Below are 15,459 nucleotides of genomic sequence, written 5' to 3' on the forward strand. Positions count from 1 at the left end.
TTTTTTTTTGGTAGCCTCTGATTTTTCTACTTAATAAAAATAGTGGTTTTTAAAAATGTATACTACATGCACATAGTATATAATTTAGAAATGTGCAAAAGGATATTTAATGAAGAGTAACTGCCTCTTATCTCTGTACCCCAGTCATCCATTTCCCTCTCCATTTTTTTTTTTGTCAAAAATAATCTATGTATTTATTTCTTTTTCTTTTCCATAAAAGGTGGTATTATCAGACATTATTACATCTTGGCTTTAAAATTAACATGAATATTATTCTATAACAATATATGTTAAACCACCTCATTCTTTTTTTTAGAAGCAGAGTATATATACCTTTATAGGAATATGCCAGTTTTGTTTGCTCAATCTCCTATTTGTGGACATTTAGGTTTTCAGTCTTTTGCTATTAATGTTGTAATGAGCACATTATTTTGCACATATGAAAGATTAGCTTCAGGATGAATTTTTAGAAATAGAATTGCAGGGTGAAAACAAAAACAACAACAAAGAATGGCAAGGTCAAAGATAGTGGGGATTTAAAATTTGGTAGGTGTTGTCAGATCTCCCCCCCTTCCCCCCCCCCCCCCCGCCCCTTCTCCCCGCCCCCGCCCCACACACCTCTGTCTTACCTGCCCTACACCATCTCCATAGAGGTTGTGCTAATTTGTAGCCCTACTAGCAATATAAGTCTCTATTCCCTATGTACATTTATCATTTTTTTGGTCTTTGTCTCATTAAGTGAAAAAATGAATCTTGTCCTTTTAATTTGCATTTTTCTGAATGAGTCAGGTTGAGTTTTTTACCAATGATTAAGAGCCATTTGTATATTTTTTTCTGTTTACTTTCTATTTATCTTTTGCCAATCTAATTAATTGTTGGTCTTTTTTTATTAGATTACAAATGCTCTTTATATGTTAACAGAATTGGCCCTTTCTCTTTGACATGATATACTTCCTTTTCTGGCCAGTTATAGCATTTTGGAATATTTGCATTTTATATTAGAGACCATAGGTATATAATGTAAAGGTGTGTGTGTGTGTGTACATGAAAAGTGGAATATTCCTGGTATTTTTTTGTTGTTCCTTTTCATTTGTTAAGTAGATTATTAAATAGTCTTGGCACTCAGGAAGCTGGGCCTCAGTGGTGAGCTAGCTAATAGTTGACAGTGATCTAATCCTCACCCAAAGATGTGCTTAGAGAGAAGAAGGGGGGAAGAGAGACAGACACACAGACACACAGAGACAGACAGACAGACATCTGTCAGTTGCCCTTCACATGCTCCCCAACTGGGGATCGAAGTGGCAACTTTTTGGTGCACAGGACAATGTTCAACCAAGTGAGCCACTCTGGCTGAGCTGTCTAGTAGAATCTTACTAGTGTGTGCTCTATTGAATTATCATCTGTGTTTTCTTTTTAATTTTTTAAAAATACATATTTTATTGATTTTTTTTTTACAGAGAGGAAGGAGAAGGATAGAGAGTTAGAAACATCGATCAGCTGCCTCCTGCACACTCCCTACTGGGGATGTGCCTGTAACCAAGTACATGCCCTTGACCGGAATTGAACCTGGGACCCTTGAGTCCGCAGGCTGACACTCTATCCACTGAGCCAAACTGGCTAGAGATATCATCTGTGATTTTAATTTGTGTGAACATTAAAGTTAGGGAAATGCTAGTAGAGGGATTCACCTGGCCTAAAAGGCTGTAACCTCTTAAAGAGGGTATTTGTTCAGGGATTGGGGTCTCATGAACTTGGTTCTAAATTAGACTGTTAAACATATTTGAAGTGTGGGTTTTTTGTGCCTGGAGGAACTGGAGGCAGGGTGTTTATGGATATGGCTTTATTTGTCACTAGAATGTTTCATTTCCATAGGGTTCCCGAGGATCCAGAATTTATTAGAGTTTAAACATAATTTCTAAGTAGAGGCTTTAGGTTTAGGGACAGGTCTGGGGAGAGGAAACTGATGAGAGCTAGTCAGATTGTGAGAAGTTCAACCAGGAGGAATAGCGTTCAAATCCATGGTCAAGGCTCATTGGGGAAACAGAATATTAACCCAGGACCTGGGACAGAAACTCAGGATCTTGGTCTAGGCCAGGGGTCCACAAACTTTTTCTGTAAAGGACCAGACAGTAAATACTTTAGACTTTGTGGGCTATAATGTCTCTGTTGTGACTACTCAACTCTGCTGTTGTGTTATAAAAGTGGAAAGGGTTCCTAGACCCAATTCCAAAGTATATGTAGAGGCTCCAACAAGCAATACTCAGACAGTAGCAGAGTGTCCAAGAAGTCAACTCAATTCTGACACTATCTACCTGGAAATAGCATCAGATTCCCCAGATGCCCATCACAAGCTCAGGTTGTTACCTTACTTCTGATTTACCGGCTACACATTTGATGTTCTAATTACCCTTTCAACTTAAGATGCAAATTGTAAGTCTAGATTGTTACCTTCTTGTGACTGAATGGCTGTAAATCAGAGATTCCTGCAACCCCCTCCTTGAGTTCAATTAATTTGCTAGAAGGCTCACAGAACTCAAGAAAATCCATTTACTTAATAGTTTACCGATTTATTCCAAAGGATATTCAAGGATACAAATCAACAGCCAGATGAAGAGATACATAAGGTGAGGCCCCGAACAAAGGAGTTTCTGACTTTGTATAGCTTGGGGCACAGTACAAATGGCACATGGAATAGTTCTAGCTCCCCAGTGTAGAAGCTCTCCAAAAGGGGGTGATGAGCTGCCCTTTTGGGTTTTTATTACATAATCATGATTGACTAAGTCATTGGCTAACCTCAAGCCTCTCTCCCCTCCTGGGATTTCAGGGGGTGGGGCTAAAAATTCCAATCCTCTGACCACATGGTTGGTTCCTATTGCAACTAGCCTCCACCCTTGGGTAGGGTCCAGTTGTCACCTCATTAGCATACAGGAGATACCTGTTTTGTTTGCTTTCTTGACTTAGGAAATTCCAAAGATTTCAGGGGCTGTGAGCCAGGAATGGGTGGGGTGAATACCAAATAAATATTTTTTATTATAAATTACAATATCACAGGAAGCAACTGGATAATCTCAAGGCTTTGTGTGTCTGTGTAGGAAAGAGCGTCTTAAACTTTCTTTGAAGTCTAATGCAGGGAAGTCTAATGCAAGTACAGCTTAACCAGTGGATAATCATGAAGTGAACTCACTCATGTTATCAGAGACAGGTCAAGAAGTAGAAAATATTAGAACTCACTAGTGTTCCACCCTCCTCCCCAGAGGTAACCACTATTGTAACTTCTGACACCTAGATTAATTTGCTTTTCTTTGAAGTTTATGTAAATGGAATCACACTAGATGTATCTTTTTGCATCTGGGTTCTTTGGCTAAAATTTGAGAACTCATTTCTTCATTGCCCTGTAGAATTTTTCTGTAAAGTATGCCATTATTTATCCATTTTATCTTTGATGGATATTTGAATTTTTTCCACTTTCAGGGTGTTACAAATAATACCTCTATGAATTTTCTTGTTGTTCACATCTTTTGGTGTTCCTTAGTAAATACCACCTACCAGTTTTTCAAAATGACTATACCCATTTCCATTGTACTAGTAATGTTAGGAGAGCTCCAGTTTTATACCACCATGTACAAGTTTGAGACCGCTATGGTAGAGGGATTACCTGGGTATATTGTTCTTAATAAAGCTATGCTGAGACTATAGCATGCCCTTCTTTCAGCTAGTTATTAGGTATCACTCATCAATTGTTGTGTCAACCCTCAGAAGTTTGGTTTAAGCCTGCTTCTACTGAACTCATTAATTTCTTTCCAAAAAGTAATAAATGGGTATCCCTAGCTGGTTTGGCTCTGTGGATAGAGCATCGACCTGTGTACTGAAGGGTCCCAGGTTTTGATTCCGGTCAAGGGCATATGCCCAGGTTGGGGGCTTGATTTCCCAGTAGGGGGTGTGCAGGAGGCAGCCAATCAATGATTCTCTCTCATCATTGATGTTTCTATCTCTCTTTCCCTTTCCCCTCCTCTCTGAAATCAATAAAAATATATTAAAAAATATATAAAAATAGCTCTAACTGGTTTGGCTCAATGGATAGAGCGTTGGCCTGCGGACTGAAGGGTCCCAGGTTCGATTCCGGTCAAGGGCATGTACCTTGGTTGCAGGAACATCCCCAGTAGGGGGTGTGCAGGAGGCAGCTGATCAGTGTTTCTCTCTCATCAATGTTTCTAACTCTCTATCCCTCTCCCTTCCTCTCTGTAAAAAATCAATAAAATATATTTGAAATATTTTTTAAAAAATAAAAATTAAAAATGTGTAAATGTGCATGTGAACATACCAATATGTATCCAGAGATAAAATAGCTATTAGTCTATTTTTTTCCTAGTCTAAAAATTATACTCATAAGTAAATGATTCTAGAAGAAAAGGACCATTAAAGATTTTAGACTGAAATATTAAAGATTAGACTGACTACCTAGGGATCAGACAGAATCACTGTCAGAGATATTGAGGGAAGAGGAATAAGGAAATGTAATTATGTGCCCAGTCTTTTATGTGTTGTTAAATTTAGTCCTCATGCAAATGCTCTAAAGTGAAGAGGGCAGGTGGGTGTGCTGACTCTATTTTAGAGAAGAGGAAACTAAAGAACCAAACAAGATAAATGCCTGTTGTGAACAGTGCTGTTACAAATATTCCCATATGTGTCCTTTTTTGAGGATCTGTTTGCAGTTCTTTTGCAAACCTAGGAGTAAAATTGCAGGGTAATATAATTGTGTTTAATTTTTTGAGAAAGCGCCAAACTCCCATAGCAGCTGAAGCATTTTACATCCCTACCAGCAATGTTCACGGGTTCCAGTTTTTCTACATCCTCAACTATACTTGCTATTTTCTATAATTTTTTTTTCGTGTTTTGAATAGTATTATATAGTTGTCTGTATGTTTTTTACTTTGTTTTCTGTGTGTTGCTGGGAGACAGAAATACTTTTTTTTTCTGTTTAAACCTTGTATCTAGTGACCTTAAATTCACTTGATAATTCTAATAGTTTGTGTATATTTATTGGATTTTCTTTATACAACTGAATTTCTGATTTCCAAGTGCTGTCTTATTTCTTGTTCCTTTTTCATAGTGGTTTGTTATTTTATGGATCCAAATGTTCTTGTGAGTGGCTTAGAGGATATTTATTAGAATTTAAACTCTCTTTAAAATTTTCATTACCTTAGTTTCCTTTGTGGTTGATTCTATTGCTTTTCATTTTGGTCCATCTTATTTTGTAAGTACTTCATAGATAACTGGTGATAGTTGGTTATCTGCTCATATTTACAAAGGTTGGTTTTGGTAGCTGACATTGGCTTCTTCTCAGTGTTTTGAGATCTGTTTCTCCAAAAGAACTTTTCTCGAAATGGAATTACTGATTGAGAGCTCTGCATGAGTTTGTTTTAAGGGCTAGTAGCAGCCAGTTAGACTGGGGACCTAAACCTTATTCTGGGGCTCCAGTGCTATGAAGACTTTTTCTTTTGGTTGTGTTTGTTTCCTTTTCTGATCCCCCACCTTCCATTTGCGGATGTTTGAAACAACCTGAAGCTCAGCCCTACTTCTCTTTTATCCTTAGCACCCCCATGCTGGATCCTCTTCTCCGCAGATCTGGATACTAAGCCTGAGGAACCAAAGTTTATACAGGAAGTAAGACTGTCACGAGTGGTTTTGCTGTTTTGTTAGCAACTTGTAATACATTGATTTCCCTTAATTCAACTTCTTTTCCTTTGTTTGGTGTTTTGCGTTTAGGGGGTTGGGACAGCTCTTGCTTCCTTCTAGTCCTTGCGTATGCTTGTTTTGGTCAGTTTGTTATTTCTTCTGCTACAGCTTTAGCCAATTAGTCTCATGTTTCTGTTAGAAATTCTTCCCTATCTTTTTTCCCCTTTCCTTCCCTTGTATTCCATTCTTTTCCCTGACCCTTCCCCTTCCTTTCCATTTCCTCCCTTTCTTCCTTCCTTCCTGCTTGTTGATGGGTCTATTTCTTATTTTCAGATTATCATGAATTTTCTTACAGTTAGGAAAAGTTTGGACATAAAACACATGTATCTACCCCACAGCTTAAATAAAAAATAAGTACAATTGAAGCTCCTTATTCTTTTCTCTGATTGTATTACACTCCCTCTCATGCATCTATTAATATTGTGTGTATTTCTAAACAATAAAGAGCATTGTTTTGAATGTGTTTGAGCTTTGCATAGTGACATACTGCATGAATCCTTCTGCATCTCATGTCCCCCCCCCCCCCCCCCCCATTTTCATGGTTCTTTTCTTTGTTCATTCTCTTAGCATACTGTCTTATCTGCTGTTTGAGTAGGATTTCGATAAAGATGATAAGTCAGCTCATATGTTCTACTATGGCTTTTTTAAAAGGGAGATTGAAGCACCGTTTGGATATATTGTCACTGTAGAGATGTAGGAAAAAAGACTTGGTGTTACCTCTTCTTGTTTCAACTGGGGTTGATAGGTGAATATGACACCTGGCGATGTTATACAAGCTGGGCAATTGAGTCTTGCTGCTGACCTCTATTTGGTGTTATAAATCCTTTTGGAGACAGAGAGACACCATTCATTCGTGTTTGGGTTTAACTGAGGTTTAAATGAAGATTTGAGTTCTTACTGCTGGAAGAACTTTTTATAAGCCATCTAGTACAAATTGTACTAAAGAAACCCAGGCCCAGAGGAGTGACTTGTCTGAGGTGATCCAGGGGGAAAACACAGGGATTAGAAGCCATAGTTGTGGTTCCTTATTTTCCACCTTACTACAATGAACCAGAGGTTAAGGTCTCCTTTTGTTAACACTCAACTTTGATTTTTGCCTGTCCTTTAAAATATTTATTTGAATACCAAGAGATTTTAGTACATAAGAGTGAACATAAATCTTTGAATTGATGCTTACTTGTGTTTTCTTTAGGATCAGAATGGTTTCAATCCCAGAATACTATGAAGGCAAGAATGTTCTCCTCACTGGAGCTACCGGTTTCCTAGGAAAGGTACTTCTGGAGAAGTTGCTGAGGTCTTGTCCAAAGGTGAATTTAGTATATGTTTTGGTGAGGCAGAAAGCTGGACAGACACCCCAAGAGCGAGTAGAAGAAATCATCAGTGGCAAGGTAAGTGGAAAATAATCATTTGGAGGAGAGGAAAAAGTATGGTGTTTGTGTGTATGTTTCTTCAGTATCCTGAAAAAAATTAATAAAGATTACCCTAAGAATGGCAGCAAACTGGGTAATCAGTTTGATGACTTGTGATCAGTAGAAGAAAAAAGCTTTACTCTGTGATGGGCAAAATTACATAACAAGTTCTAAATTACTCTTATGGTAGATATTTAATGTGTTTTTAGAAAATTTGAGTAAGATTATTTGTGATTACTAGCTATTTTAAGTAGACTTCAGAATATAATCATAATTAAGAGGTCATTTCTAATGATCTCCTATGCTGTGAGACACTGTGCTTTGATAACTTAAAAATTTGTAAGCACTGGTTGCTACCTACAACAGTATTAAAGGGTAGCAAAGTCACATACTTCTATTTGACAAATAAGAACATGATGACAGAAGGGTCAAATAGAATACAGAGAATATGTCACACATTTTAAAAATTTAGAAAAATACAGGGATGGGCAAAGGAAGGTTTACAGTTGTGAGTATGTGAAACGTGAGTTTATTCCTGTATTATTATTTATTAATTATGGTATTTTTTATGCAAATAACTATAACCCTACTTTTGCCTACCCTTGTATTGCTAAGAAAAAATCAAAATGAGCTGGAGTAAAATTATTTTAGTCATAAGCTTTTGAATTCTCTAAAAATGAGTGAATTTATCTGACATTCATTCATAGTAAATTTAGTGTAATTATCTATGTCTCAGCGGTTCTCAACCTGTGGGTCGCAACCCCTTTGGGAGTCGAACAACCCTTTCACCGGGGTCGCCTAAGACCATCGGAAAACACATATATAATTACATACTGTTTTTGTGATTAATCACTATGCTTTAATTATGTTCAATTTGTAACAATGAAAATACATCCTGCATATCAGATATTTACATTATGATTCATAACAGTAGCAAAATTACAGTTATGAAGTAGCAACGAAAATTATTTTATGGTTGGGGTCACCACAACATGAGGAACTGTATTAAAGGGTCGCGCCATTAGGAAGGTTGAGAACCACTGATCTATGTAATTTTTTAATTATTGGGTAGGTATATGATATCTTTTAACCTCAGTGACTTATGGTTCAAAAACAAAACCAGAAACCTCTAAATCACTCTGAGTTAAAGATTGCTGAAAAGTGTCAAAAGATATAATGATTAATTATAAATTTACCACTCTCAAGGGTTAATCAATAAATAATTTATTAGACATGATTTATTTTCCAGTGTGTTTTCATCTTTTACTAGAAATCCATAAAGTAGTTAATAGTTTGTTGAATACTTACTGTATGCCAGGAACTGTGTGCAAAGCACGTCATATGTATTTAATTATCACAATAACTCTTTAAGGTAAGTCTAGTGTTATTCCTATTTATAAGGTCATATAGTTAGGGAGTGTTTGAGCCAATATCTAATTCTGGCGTTCGACCTATAGCTTATGCTCAGATCAGATGTTGCTAGGTCCCATTTTACAAATATAGACAGTGTGTCTCAGAGGTTATAATTTTATCTGAGGTTATGGAGCTGATGGTGGAGATAACACAAATGACTTGATAACAAGTCCCTATTATTTTCCCATTTTATAACATTACTTCACCAATAGGTAAGAAAGTAAGGGAAAGGTGATGGGAGAGCTTTGTGGTACAATGGGAGAAATAGTCTTTAGAGTTGCATAGCTTACTAGTTGCAAGAGTTGTAGCTGGTACACTGAGTGAAAGTAGCTTAATTTCCCGAAGCTAATGGCAATTCGTGCCCAAGTTGACAAAAATTTGAAGAGAAGATGACAAAGAGCAGAAAAGAAGAGTATGAAGGGCAGAGAATAACAGAGGTAACACACAGCAGGAAGAAGAGTCAGGTTGTGGGTTAGGACAGTAATGGGAAGCATATCTCCTGGGAGTGATAAAGTATGATAACAGAAGAACAATTATGAGAAAAAATAATCTATGAGACCTGTATAGAAGTTCAGAGGTATTAAAATATAACTTCTTAATTGTCTGAACATCACAGCATTATAATAAAATACAGTAACCAATATTAACATGGTGACTTAGGATGAATTAAAAGACGGAATTATATTTAAAATGTTTTCTTTACTGAGATATTTATTGTTTGGGAATGATTTCCATTCAAATACAATTTTTGTTCAGAAAGATGAACTTCACTTATGTGTGAAACATCCATGTTTTCCCCGTTTATATTTTTCCCCCTTATAAAGAGAGGATCTTATACCCACACGGTTTTACCAGTGAGGTATAAATTAATAGTTTTTCCTTTTAAAATAATTTATTTGATACTATTAATAGGGAGTTAAAGAATAAAAGTAATACTTTTGTCTCCACTTTTCACTTCATTAATTCAGTTTTTCCCCACATGAACACTTTAAGTAATTCTTACTTCTACTGGAAAAACTAATTTTCTCTGAATTACTGTTTGTTTTTAAAATATATTTTATTGATTTTTTACAGAGAGGAAGGGAGAAGGATAGAGAGTTAGAAACATCGATGAGAGAGAAACATTGATCTGCTGCCTCCTGCACACCCCCTACTGGGGATGTTCCCGCAACCAAGGTACATGCCCTTGACCGGAATTGAACCTGGGACCCTTGAGTCCGCAGGCCGATGCTCTATCCACTGAGCCAAACCAGTCAGGGCTGAATTACTGTTTTTAAAATAGATCTATTCTTTTGAGAGTTTACTCGGTGATAGTATAACTCATATAGCTAATTACACTTTTGTAATGTTCTTCTCATTGCCCCAAATTCTTAAGCACTTGTGTTCTTCCCTCCCACCACAAAGATACATGGAATCCTGCTGTATAGTAGGGGTTCTTCAGGTTAACAGAGATATATCAGCAAAGTCCCAGCATTTGGCGAGTTAGGGAGACAAGCTAATAAATACATAACCATGTTGAATAGTGATACATGCTGTGCAGAAAAGTAAAGCAGATAAAGGAGATTGAAAGTGATGGAGGTGCTATTTTAGATCCAATGGTCAGAAGAGTTCTCTGAGGTGATATCTGAGCAGAGATTTGAATGAAGTGAGGAAGAATCCCTGTGGGAATGTAGAGGAAGAGTGTTCCAGGCAGAGGAAATGGCAAGGACAAAGGCTCTGAGATGGGAACTGCTAGATAGGTGGAAAGAGCATCAGGACAAGCTGTGATTTCTATTACACTGGGAGCTATATAAAGCATGTGAAGTAAACAGTAAGTGCTAGGGTATTCTCTACCAATATTCCTCTCTCCCGTTGAGATTTCTGCCTCCTAAAATATAATAACTGTTAGTTTATTATTATTTTAAATTTTTGTTTCTTTGACTTGAGGAAGAGGATTTCAGACAAATAAATATTTATATTTAAATATGAGAAAAGTGTAGCTGGTATAAACTCAAAGAATTACCACATGAGGTTTCTAGGAACTTATTTTTAAAAGTAAAATGGGAGTTAATATTTCAATATTTACCAACATAAACAAAATAACGGTGAAGAATTTGCCATCTTAAAGTATGGGAGGTACCAAGTTCATTTCAGTTTTTCCCCCAAGAAGTGAGATGGACTGAGTTCTAACTCTTGAGAAAATTATTTGAATTGATAAATTGACTGCAGTGTAATGCAGATTGATATCATTACCATGTGGCTATACTTTTCCATATCTGCCAAATAGGTTGAAAGACTGTTTATTAAAGGCAGTGTGACTTTCAAACTTTAGGTTTCTGGATCCCTTTACCCTCTTAAAAATTATTGGGTACTTAAAAGAGGTTTCATTTTGTGAGGCTTTGCTTCATTATCTTACTGATATTTATCATAGTAGAAATTAAAACAAACTTTAAAGAATATACAAGTACACATTCCATTAGCCATCAGAGTGATGACATCATCACACATGTAGCTTTTGGAAAATTCCTCTACCACTTGTGAGAGAATGAAAGTGAAAAATGCAAATAATGTCTTAGTGATAGTATGAAAATAATTTTGACCTTGTGCACTACCTAAAATAGTCCTGGGCACTCCTAGGATCCTTAGACCACATTTGAAAACTGCTGCTGAATAAGAGTGTACAGTGTCGCTTAGATCATTTGGGAACAGCCTGCTGATGATACCTTCTTATGAATATACCTGATAGGGGCAAATGTTCATACTTTAAGGAAAGAATTTCTAAATCATGTGTTTTAGAAAGTTGAAAAGTACTGCCCTAAACTCATTTTTTCCCCCTTTGATAGCTCTTTGACAGATTGAGAGATGAAAATCCAGATTTTAAGGAAAAAATTGTAGCAATCAACAGTGAACTTACCCAACCTAAACTGGCTCTTAGTGAAGAAGATAAAGAGATCATCATAGATTCTACCAATATTATATTTCACTGTGCAGCTACTGTAAGGTTTAATGAAAATTTAAGGTAAGTAAAGGTATTTTTCTGATATTTGAACTTAAGCATGGTTAAAAGATCTAATTTGAATTCTACTTTTCAGTCAAATTGTTTTGAAAATGATTTGAAACTGTCGCTTGTAGCTTTCAGTATCCTACATAGTGAGAAAAGAATTTCCTTTTTCTTGTTATCAGTTTAAAAACATTGGGTAGCTAGTGTATATTTATTAGAAGTTGCCATGCATCTTAATATAGGACAGGGAAAGGCAAGACATAGGAGTTATAATTGGATAGTGTAAATACAGAAGAAAAAAATATTCACCTTGGGTAGGAGTGTTAGTTTTAACAACTAATAGTGTTTGTTTCCTCTTACCTCCATTCTTTCAGAAGCCTATACCTCAGCAGCTTTATTTTTCTATACACATATATTCATCTGAAAATTTAAAGCAATTAGGCTCATGTTTGTAGAATAAGATAAATCAGCTTATAAATTTAAGTCATGCCTTTTTTTTAGTTTTAAAACCTTGTTAGCAGTGTTGGGGACAAGGTACATTGAACCTAATTTTAATTTGAAAAATAACTTGGGCTTACTTAGATGCCTGTTTCAATTAAAAAATTCTAAATGTTTACTAATTTTTATAAAAATTAACATGTTAATTTCAAACAGTGCTGTTTAATTCAAAACATTCTTTTTGATGGTATGTTCAAAAATACAGTTTTAATGTTAATATTAATCAAATTGTATGGTCTTATGCCAGTTAAATTGGTGCAGACTTCTGTAGGTTTCACAATTACTTGAAGGCCTTTTTCTTAAAATGTTTTTAATTAAATTATGATTAATTAAATTGAGATTATTCCCCATATTGTCTTTAATATAGAAGTATAAACCTTAATTAACATTATATAACGTGACAATTCACTACTAAAGCATTACAATGTGTTTTGCCAATATCACAGGTGAGGGCACTTTAAATAGTCCCTTATATTTCTGTAATAGTGCTTTATAGTTTTCAGGTTATTTTCTCATCTATTATTTTACTCCATGATAACATTACCCACTGTAGTAGTATGGGCAAATCTACTTTATAGTTGAGGAAGCTGAGGCAGCATTGTATAATGAAAAGTTAATGAGCTTTGGAATTACTTACTTTAATTCTAATCTTGACTTTATTGTTTATTATCCAGTGATTGTAATTTGTTATTTACTTTTTAGTTCTTTTTATGTAGCTGTTACGTGTTCATGATTGAAAAGGGACAAAAGAATCTTATTAGAACTACTAGGGGCCCAATGCATGAATTCATGCACCTTGAAAGGATCTGTGGGCCACGAGTCTGGTGGGCTCAAGGGCGGGTCTCGGCCCATCCTCCGTGCCCCCGCCTGGCCCCTCTGCCATGGCCCCTGGTCCTCTGTCTGCTGGCAGCCCCACTCCTGCCACCACTGCTTCCACTCGCTAACGGCGCTAGCCCCTCTTGCACCCACTGACGGCACGAAGTGATTGGGGCTGGTGCCAGGTGCAGGTGTGAGCAGGGCCAGCGCCGTCAGTGAGTGCGAGCAGTGGCTTCTGCACCGATCGCCCCTCAGGAGCAGGGGGAGGTGGAGAAGCCCTCGGGGCGATTGGGGCGGGCAGCTGCTGCTCGCACCCACTGACAGCGCCGAGCCATCAGGACCAGCGCCAGGTGCCAACAGCAGATGCGAGTGGGGCCGGTGCCGGCAGTGGGTGCAAGTGCTGGCTCTGGCACTGGCAGCGGGTCCGAGAAGTGGCTGCCGGCCCTGATTGCCCCTTAGGAGCAGTGGGAGGTGGAGTAGCCCTGAGGGGTGATTGGGGCTGGCAGCCGCCACTCGCACCTGTTGACAGTGCCGAGTGATTGGGGCTGTCGCTGGGCACCAGCAGTGGGTGTGAGCGGCAGCTTTGGCATCGGCAGCGGGTGCAAGTGGGGCTGGTGCCAACAGCAGGTGCGAGCGCCAGGTGGGACCACAGCTTGCGAGAACAAAGAATTTTCAGTAACCACCAGAGGCTCGCCCCAATGACAGTGACCGGTGCTGTGTCTTGGTCTGGGATCCCTGCTCACCTGCTCCACCATATCCCCTGGTGGTCAGCGCACATCATAGCGACTAGTTGTTCAGTTGTTCTGCTGTTCAGTCTATTTGCGTTTTAAGGTTTTATATATATATAGATTAGAGGCCTGGTGCATAAAAATTCATGCACTGGAGGAGGGATCCCCTCAGCCCGGCCTGCCACCTCTCACAGTCCGGGAGCCTTTAGGGGTGGGAGGCCACCCGGTGATCAGGGGAAGGTGACGCCCCATCACACCTCTGCTGCTGCCACTGCCGGCAGCGCAAGCCTCGGCCAACCCTGGGCGGCTGGGCAGCCGCCATTCAAGACTTGCCTGTGCCTCGGGCTTGCCCTAGGTGGCGGAGGGGTGGAGGGGACTGAGGGACTCCGGAGGCAGGCGTGCGGCAGGGTTGAGGGGACTGGACGCTGCCATCTTTGAGGGCATGGCAGTCAATTAGCATATTCCCTCCTTCTTGCTGTGGGCGCCACCGTCTTTGAGGGTGTGGCAGTCAATTAGTATATTCCCTCCTTATTGGCTGTGGGCGCTGCCATATTTGAGGGCGGGGCAGTCAATTAGCATATTCCCTCCTTATTGGCTATGGGCCCGTCATCTTTGCGAAGGTGTGAGGGTCAATTAGCATATTCCCTCTTTATTAGATAGGATTGTATAATCACATTTTCAAAAAGCATGTGTGTATGTATATGTGTATATGTTTATAGATAATGCCTTTTGATACTTTCCAGTTATATTTGGATAGTGTAATTACAGGTAGGTTTTTAGTATGAAATAGTTAATCTAACAGATATTCTTCCCCCCCCACCCCACAGTTCTAGCTTTTATTATTTTTTATTACTTTTTCATAACCAAAAGAAAGAGTTCACACAGCCTTAAGAAAATGTTTTTAAGAAAAAGTACATAAATACTAGGTAATTGTGGTATGTATAGTCCTCATTGAACAGGCAACATTAGTTGGAGTGAAACTCATCAAAGTACAGTACTTTCAGGGTACCTTTTTTCTTTCTTTCTATTCCCTGGGGGTAAGCAAGGCTACCATTAATGGAAGGGAAATATTTTCATTAGTATTCTTTCTTCTTTTACTGGAGATACCATAGAGGATGGGGTAGATAGGTGAATAAGAAAATTTATTGTTCTTTTCTTCCTTGTCAAGGCATGTAGGTTTGCTGACCAAAGCGCCTCTTCATTGATATTATTTTCTATGAAGCAATTTTAATGGTGATACTATAACATTAGATTTGAGCCAGACATTCTAAAACACTATAGGTTGGTATATAATAACTACTAACAAAACAGTTACTCTTTATAACCACTTTTTAAGTTAACCCACAAATAAAAAATGGCATATTGTACTCAATATTTTGGGGGAGACCAAGATAAATTTCCCACAGATCCTATTTGCAAAATCCATACAGCCTAATATAGGAGTAAAAATATGCTTAAAGAACCATAATATAGATAGAAAATAAGGAGTTACTGAAAAGTGTACATTAAGGGCTGTGATAGGTGTTCAGAAAGAAGTGGAAGTAGAGATTGATTATTAGAAAAGATCAAGAAACTTGCATCTAAGGGCATTGATTCTTAAACTATAGAATGTATTCCGAATCTTAAGAACTTTTGGAAGATGTGTTAAAAGGCACAGTTTTTGGCTGTACATGCCAACTTTAGATCCTCTGATTTTGGTATAATACCCAGGACTCCACATTTTTAGCAGAGCCTTGGCTGTCATATAAATTATAGGTGACTGGGTCCCCAACCCTAAGACTGATTCATTGGTCCCTAGACATCTGTGTTTATAGCTTCATTAAGTTTTTAAAAATCAACAATATTGAGATCTCATCTGGATAGTATTTTCTCAGAGGTG

General features: G+C 37.9%; 1 protein-coding gene across 3 annotated transcripts in view; it reads left to right on the forward strand.

Moving 5' to 3' along the window:
• Nucleotides 1-5,640: 5,640 nt before the first annotated feature.
• The window catches only part of FAR1 (fatty acyl-CoA reductase 1), a 44,223-nt gene continuing 34,404 nt past the window's right edge, over nt 5,641-15,459 (forward strand). The window contains exons 1-3 of one of the 3 annotated variants that reach the window (XM_059708945.1): nt 5,641-5,664; nt 6,929-7,124; nt 11,381-11,556. In XM_059708945.1, the coding sequence (XP_059564928.1) occupies nt 6,936-7,124; nt 11,381-11,556 (365 nt within the window). In that variant the 5' untranslated portion in view covers nt 5,641-5,664; nt 6,929-6,935. The remainder of the gene's footprint in view (nt 5,665-6,928; nt 7,125-11,380; nt 11,557-15,459) is intronic. The other 2 variants (XM_059708947.1, XM_059708946.1) reach the window with 2 other exon arrangements.

This window comes from Myotis daubentonii, chromosome 9, assembly GCF_963259705.1.
Source record: "Myotis daubentonii chromosome 9, mMyoDau2.1, whole genome shotgun sequence".
Taxonomy (NCBI): Eukaryota; Metazoa; Chordata; class Mammalia; order Chiroptera; family Vespertilionidae; genus Myotis; species Myotis daubentonii.